The 8339-nt window shown below is 41.6% G+C and overlaps 1 protein-coding gene across 2 annotated transcripts; it reads left to right on the forward strand.

Moving 5' to 3' along the window:
* The first annotated feature begins 3789 nt into the window (after positions 1 to 3789).
* LOC123184202 (bisdemethoxycurcumin synthase-like) lies at positions 3790 to 8123 on the forward strand. Of its 2 annotated transcripts, none has more exons than XM_044596359.1 (3): positions 3790 to 3901; positions 6492 to 6704; positions 6810 to 8123. In XM_044596359.1, the coding sequence occupies exons 2-3, from the start codon at positions 6509 to 6511 to the stop codon at positions 7796 to 7798; spliced, it is 1185 nt and encodes a 394-aa protein (XP_044452294.1). In that variant the 5' UTR covers positions 3790 to 3901; positions 6492 to 6508; the 3' UTR covers positions 7799 to 8123. The 2 variants fall into 2 exon arrangements, with proteins under 2 accessions (XP_044452294.1, XP_044452295.1); XM_044596360.1 differs by having other exon boundaries at positions 3792 to 3901; positions 6489 to 6704.
* Positions 8124 to 8339: the final 216 nt, after the last annotated feature.

Genomic DNA, 8339 nt, shown 5'->3' on the forward strand with positions numbered 1-8339 from the left:
AGGAGTTAGTGGTGAGACTTGAAGCACAAGCGAGAGCATTTGAAGAGGTGTAGAGGAAGCAACACGAATAATTGGAAGATATGAAGAAGATCGAGCAAGAGAAGAATGAAGCCTGGCAAAAGAAGCAACAAGAGACGGATATCCTGATTGGTTTTCTCTTAAGGGCTCAAGCAACTTAGCAGTCCTAATCCAAACTTAATGGTGCATGAAGGCCATCCTTTTGCGATGGAAAGATAGTTGTTGAATCATACATTGCAATCATCAGGATAACACATGTGGTCTTTACTTATCTAAATATTGCTTTTCAACTTGTATATTCTTCTGTCAAACTCGTGAGTCAGTGTTAATTTTTACTATGAAACACAAGAGGACGAATTAGCTGAGACGATTAAATATATAATATCATAAATTTACGATGTGATTTGGATCTTAACTAATATTTATATAATCTCATATGAATTAAATAATTGTTGTCATATGCATTTAGATTATGGTGGATTTAATCATTTGTCATAATTTAAATTCAAAATAAATCAAATATATGTGGTGTCATCTTCACCAATAATGAAACTAATGATGCTAGCTGTGGGATAGTCTGCTTGGGTGTTGACGTGGCATGAATTTGTGACGTTCCTACATCACTGAATATGGTGCAATATGGAATTTTTTCTCGTAGCGTGTGATATTAATCGACTGTCACAAAAGTAACAACTTGATGATGTTCTAGAGAATGTCACTGGAGGTCCTATATCCAGTGACGTTATTTTGCGCGCACCGTCACTAGGAGTAATCTGTGACGGGGATTCCGTGACGATCCTTATGACGCCCATAAAACGTCACTTAGGGGTAATTTGTGACGTTATTAGCTATTCGATGACTTTTGTGTCTCGTCATAGTAGGCCCGATCTCTTGTAGTGGCCCTAAGATCTATTTTACAGTGATTGTATATTTGGTAACTCATCATGTATTCAAGTCATATGAGGCCCATTGTGTTATGTCATGTATATCAAAAATATCATAGAAATATGGCTTTACGGGTTTCACTAGATCGTGTGGTCAGTAATGTTTTATTAATGTGGAATTTTCTAACCTATAGGACTTGCTTGTTTTTGTTTCAATGACAATTTTTTAGGAACCCGATATTGTAGAGGATTCCTGCCATTTCCATAAGAACAATATAGATTTGGTATTATTTGTAGAAAACTCAATTGCAAAACTTAGAGACTCTATCCAATTAATAAAGAAACTGGGCCCAAAAACCTAAGATATCCTGGTTAATAAGAAGGAAACCAAGCAAGGCTACCGGTACCTACGGCCACAAAACCACGCCAAACAGGGCAAAAAAATAGCCGCAAGAACAAAACAAACCCTACATAAGAGCACTCCAGCCTCCAAAGATATAAGGCAACACCGAAGGTGGCGGTCCTGGGCCACTACAAACCTCTGAGGATGGCAGGCCACCTTACTCCGCAATAACGCTGCAACCAACTTGGCCACACGATAAACCAACTAGCGCCTTCTGAAATTCCAACACTGGACCCATGTCAAACCACAAGTTCACTACAACAAATTGCATGCTTCCAAGAACGAAACATCATCAAAAAGCCATTATAGTCCAAGTTGGCTAGCTGAGTTAGGGTTTTACACCTGGAATAAGGGACACGAGTGGTTGTAGGTGTTTCAATGCTTCATCGTGATGCCACCAAGGAGGGGGATCTACAAAGAGCGGCACTATCGACGACACTCAGCAAGACATTCATCGAAGACAAACTTTCATAGGGGCAGTACATCATGCCTTCCCCAGTTACCCACTATAAAAGGAACCATCGACCAGTCCATTGTTACCACCGCCAAGCCTTCTAGCATTATACCAGGTGTAGCCCCATCGACCCGACCTTGGACATGAACCACTACACCACACATAAACACCTCCAAAGTGGCATCGATAAATCCTCCAAGCGCTACACCTGTAGTAGCACCACTCTAGCACTAAGCCACTGGACTTCAGGGATACATCCCACCATCAAGAACCGCACCATCGGCGCTAGGGCCGTCACAACTAGTTGTATGCAGTCTCTTCGGCTATCACCAACACCTATACCTCTTCAATTATCATGAGGTTGTAGCATGGCTACACACGAAGTTGTGGCCACTCAGGACCAAAACTTTTATCGTGAGAACAAGCGTCGTTGAAGCTTCCTAAGAAGCTCACACGGGATGACGAGGGAAAACAACAGGCTAGCCACAATGATACCAGACTCGATTGGTGCACCATTCTCACAATGGTCAAGTGCCACAAAGTTGCTACCTCCCTTGACGCCACCACCACCGACTAGCCGCCTTCATGTCTAGATGCAATGTTGTGGCCACTCAAGCCCAAAATAGGCTTACCACCCAAGCTACCGTGCTAGCCCACTTCTAGGATACCGCAAAGCAACCAGGAGCAGAGCCTCTACCCCTCGCTGGAGCCAAGGAATGATTGCCGACCCTGGTGCCGCCCACCACGGTGACTATCCTTCTCAGGAGCAACCACGCTCCACCAGGGTAAATAGTCCCTCCCTTGAGTAGCCTTACATGAGATTTTCCTAGAGGAGGCCACCGACGATGTAAATTAGAGGGATGGGGGTGGTATGTCGAGGGGATGCAATCCATTGCGGCAGAGTTGCCACCTATGTAATATACTATTTTTGCATACAATAGATGTACTATATAAAATGTGATTCACTTGTAAGATGAATGGGAATGTGTATGTGTATGAGACAGTGATTTTTTTATAGTTGGGCTAGCACTACTAGTAGAGTGTTTTATAGCCAAGACTACAAGTTGCAGCCCTATCAAAACACTGTACATACGAGTAATTGAACCCTAATAGATGCCTAAAAATGGATGGGATTACCATTGACGGACTGAGTCTATGCGATCATCAATGGAAGAAATCACTAGTTTGATCGATGAGCGTATCACTGGAGGAGCTAATGGCTTGTCGCTAAGGGAGAAGAGAATATCACATGGAAACCAACATTCGATGGAGATCGATGACCACCACGTGGAAATAATTTTGAAGTTTTAGAAAAATAGGAAAACAATAAGGTATGTTAAGAGGGTGATGTTCTATTTTCATGTAAAACTCTAAGTTCAAATATATTATGGCATGTGACCTATGGAAAACAAAAATCAGCAATAATAGTGCCAAACAGTAGATCGATATTCTTTGTTGATTTTTTTTTCATGCTCGCATCCCGTAATGTGTTTCAACTTGGAATTTTGCAGGACAATAGAACATCACCATCTTAACATCTTGTATTTTTTCATATTTTAACATTCGAACGTGGTTTCCACCAAGCTTTCTTTAAATGTTGGTTTCCGTGTGATATTCTACTTTGTCAGTAGTGCCCCTTTCTGTAGTAGTGAATTTTCCATGTGTAACTTCATGTCGTGTGTATATTTCCACTCACTTTAATCCTCTTGGTGGTACCAACAGGCGATTTGTTTCGTGTCTAGGATTTTTGAGTTAGCATGACCATACTGAATTATTGCAACATATTATAATGGTTTATTTTGTACGGTCATGAGGGAAAACATTTGCAATGCAGATAAACGAGAGGTTGAGTGCAGTTTTTATTTTTTGTGAGGATCAGATACCTCAAAAACGTGATTGTTTAAAGGCCAGAAATTGTGACTTAATTAAGCTGGACAAAGCATTAGGCAAATTTATATCTCCGGCACCCACCTGCTCTACTGCTGCCTATAAATACTCGGCAACACCTTCCATTCCTCCATCCCAAAACACAGTCAATAACTGTTTCTCCTCTCCTCGTTGTGTATTGAATACTCGGTACACAGGCAGGAAGAAGCTGTTGTCTACTTGCGTGCATAGCCTTGACAGGCCGGCTACCTGAAGGTAAGTGCCAGAACCGTTGATTAACAGTTGTGTCGGAATACATTTATAAAATTCGTATAATTAGTTATTACCTCCGGAGAAAGTGTACCATTAATCCTGCTAGAAGTAGCTGCAATACAACTTCCGTGGTGAGTCTGGTATTACTCGTGTTGAACTTTGTTTTACGTAAATTTCATGTGCGAAGGAGCATCTTGGCATAAAGTTAGTAGTTGACTTAGATTCATCTTTCAGACCACTTTTATTTCCCCTAAACTTTATAGGGATGCCTATGTCTATTCATCACCTGAAGTTTCCATATATCCAAGCCACAGTTTTAAGATTTTCCATTAGCTACCGTCAATCCATCTTAATATCTTGTTTAGTCCATTTAAATAATAACCCATCTACACACTTAAAAACTAAAGTAATAGTTTGTTGGTTATACGCACCATCAAAGGTGGAGTCTTAGGCTGGTCACAATGGGAGTCATAAGTAGTATCATGCATGCCAACTAGGCTTTTTTGCTTAGGTGCCATTGTAATTAAATGAGGAATGATACCATATCATATTAAATGTTGTACAAGTATGTGTCATGCATGAAAATAAATGAGGTCACTAAGATACCAAAATATAATACTATGCATTGTGGATCTACTTCATACGAAAATATCATATGCATGATACTAATATATAATACTTTTCATTGTAACCAGCCTTATCCTCCCTCCGTCGTAAAATAAGTTCCGCTGATTTAGTACAAACTTGTACTAACTTTATACTAAATCAGCGGCACAAGTTTTTGGGACAGAGGGAGTACTTTGCAGTGTGCAATTTTAGGTGATCAATACTAGAATCGCACTCTTTACCTAGTGTTGCCATTTTTGCTGAGTTTTTTTTTCTTGGGCACTCAAAAAAATAACCTTGTAGGGTGTTCAGGAAAGTATACCCTACAACTAAGCGAGTCATTATACAAGCTGTTTGGCTAGTTTTACAATCGGGAAATAAGAAACACTGAACGATAACCCTTATTTGCCGATTATTTTATATACTAGCCAAAGGATATCTTATTTTCTTTTCTTTTCTTTTCCTCTCTCTTTTATGCGTTTAATATATATAATTCATATTTGACTGTGACTTGACAAAAATGATTTGAAAAATCATATTTGTGTTCTTGCTTCTCCTCAGGTGCTATCCAACAAAAGCAAAAGAAATTCAAACATTAGGGTGCCAATATTGATCTTATTGGGTTTTCAATTTAAATTAATGCACACGAAGTCTGGAAAATAAGAAATTAGCATCGTGTCATGATGTCGCACTAGGTTTTTGTGGTAAAATTTTGAAGTCTGGAAAATCAAACTACTTTGAGGAAGAATCGTGGTTTCGCAATGGAACGAGTCAGGTTTGAAGGCAGTCTGATGGTTACTCAGTCAGTTAGCCTTGAAACTTTTCATGCACTGAACATATACCGTAACATCTTTCATGTCAAAATTTGCCATGTTTTAGACTTGGTTTGCAAATTTGAAGTGCATTTCAATGCTTCTGATGCCTAAAATTCAAATTTGAATTTGCAAGTACTTCAAATATTGTCCAGATATTGATGCAAAAATTATCTTTGTTTTCTTTAGCCTTTGTTATGCCTTAAATAGCGAAAGGAGACAAAATAAAATAATTATGAAAGGAAGGGAAAAAATAAATAAAAAGGAAAAAAGGGAATTGTGAAATAAAGAAAAGGAAAAATATAAGATAAGAAAGGAATAGAAAAAGGGAATACAAAAAAGAATTATTTGGGAGTGCATTTGACTCATAGAGAAGTGCACACAACAAAGTACACGATTCTAGGAGTGTCTTAGCCCTGCCTCTATAGTGCGCACTAGACAAATTAAGTTTCATGGTGCACTGGAAATGTGATAGAGATTGCTAGATTTCATCGACACAACATTTTATCTATCTTGAAATTAAATAAAAATATTGTAATTGGACCCCGTGTTGAGAAAAGGGAAAGATGAATTGTATTCTTGCTTTCATGTAGTTTTTCATGATTTTGTATAATCCTTTGAGATGATAGTTACATCCCACGTTTAATATTTCCGAAGGAGACAAAGAGTTTGCCCTGTGCCATGTTTTGGAACTTGCCATAGTAAGCCCAACCGTCGAATAGCTGTTGATGTGTATACCCTGGGCCCGTTTGTCAGTTGTTTGCCATGTTTTTTGGCATGGCTGCTCGGCATATATGTGACCCCTTGAATTTCTTAATTAAAACGAAGAAAAACACAAAAAGATGGCCAAGTTTTCATTAGTAGAAATCCGCCAAACATGGACGGCTGTTAGCTCACCGTTGCCTAGACATTCGTGGGGCCCACTTGTAAGATATTGCCAAGTTTATTCCTACTGGAACTCAATGATAATGTAATACTGTCGAGTACATTTTTGCTCGCACTATGCAAACGGTTGAGTTTCCGAGTTTCGTGTCACTGCCGAGTACAATTATCGGAAAACTCAACAGACACATTACTTTGCCGAGCTCCCGATGAATAGAACTAGGCGAAATCATATTGATGCAGAAAATATGCAGTACCTCCCTAATATCCTCACCTCCTGATATTTGTAGCAGGTCACTACTCGGAGACCATGACCTCAGAAAGCTGGTCACCGAAGGTCAGCGAGATCCGGTGTGCGCAGCGTAAGGAAGGCTCCGCCGCCGTGCTGGCTATTGGAACCGCAAACCCAGCCAACCAAGTGTCCCAGGAAGAGTACCCTGACTACTATTTCCGTGTTACCAAGAGCGAGCACCTTACTGACCGCAAAGACACATTCAAGATAATATGTAAGCACGCATACATATTGTAATAACCACTGTACTTTAATATGTAAGGATATACGTACATATGATCAGGCATAACTCATGATTTTGCTGCCTAAAATTATTCAGGTGGTCTAACGGGCCTGGAGAATCGTTTCTTTTACCACTCGGAGGAACTACTCAACTCCCACCCAGAGTTGCTGGACCGCACGTCGCCTTCCCTCGAGGCTCGGCAGGATATCGTGGCCAAGGCTGCTCCACAGCTGGCGGCATCAGCCGCAAGGAAGGCCATCGCAAAGTGGGGCCGTCCGGCCACTGACATCACCCACGTCGTAGTCAGCACCAACGATGTCGGCGCCCCAAGCGTCGACGTATTCTTGGTTTCACTCCTTGGCCTTCGCACCAACGTCCGCCGTACGATGCTCCAGCTTACCGGCTGCTCTGCCGGGTGTGCAACATTGCGCCTGGCCAAGGACCTCGCTGAGAACAACCATGGCGCACGTGTCCTCGTTGCATGTGTGGAGCTCTCCATTGCTGGCCTCTGTAGCCCCGGCGAAGGCGAGAGCTTAGACGCCCTCATTACTCATGCACTGTTCGGTGATGGGGCCGGTGTGGTTATCATCGGCGCGGATCCCGTTCACCCGGTCGAGCAGGCGTTGTTTGAGTTGGTGTCAGTTTCCCAGACCGTCGTTCCCAGAACCGAGCATATGCTCACCCTGAGGATGGGGAGCTACGGCAATCATGGCAAAGTTTCCACCAAACTGACCCAAGTGGTGGCACAAAACATCGAACAATGTCTGATGGAAGCATTTGGTCCAACTGGCTTGATCGTCGACTGGAATGACCTCTTCTGGGCAGTGCACCCCGGCAGCCGTTTGATGTTGGACCAAATTGATGAGACCCTCAAGTTGGCGCCCACAAAGCTAGCAGCAAGCCGAACAATTCTACAAAACTACGGGAACATGTTCAGTGCCACCGTGATCTTCGTCCTTGATGAGCTCCGGCGCCGAATGGAGGAAGGAGAACCAGCAGACTGGGGGGCCATGGTGGGATTTGGACCAGGTTTCACCATGGAGACGGTGGTGCTGCGCGCAACTGGCTTTTTAAAGAAAAGTTAGAACTTCATTAAGCACAAACGGGAGAACAAGAACAAAGTCCATGCTCTCAACTGAAATAACTTCGATACTCTACTATTATGTGTGCACACTCTAAGTGACTCATAACAATAAGTGGTTACGTCACCGTACACATTTAAAGGGCATAAATTTCCTATAGTTCTGACGTACTTCTTGTTCTATTTTTTTAACGAAAATACTTCTTGTTCTAGTTGTACTACCATATTATATTTAATGCATCCTGCTACAAAGCAATTATGTCATTGATATGCAATGTGTTATCTTTCTTATAGTATTATTAATTATACATATCTATTCATTTCGTTCCCTAGCGGGTCCCTATGTGCACGGTTACTATTTTCACTATGCATTGTATGGGCATCTCCAAAGCTGACCCCCACATGGCTCCCGTATATGTCCGTTTTTATGTCCAGATGCGGTCCGCGGACATGATGCGGGAGAGAGTCATCCAATCCTTTTCACAAATTAATCCTTATTTAGGGCAATGGCGAATGCATAGCCCCGGGGTAATGCCTCACATTCC

Source organism: Triticum aestivum, chromosome 2A (assembly GCF_018294505.1).
Source record: "Triticum aestivum cultivar Chinese Spring chromosome 2A, IWGSC CS RefSeq v2.1, whole genome shotgun sequence".
Lineage (NCBI taxonomy): Eukaryota > Viridiplantae > Streptophyta > Magnoliopsida > Poales > Poaceae > Triticum > Triticum aestivum.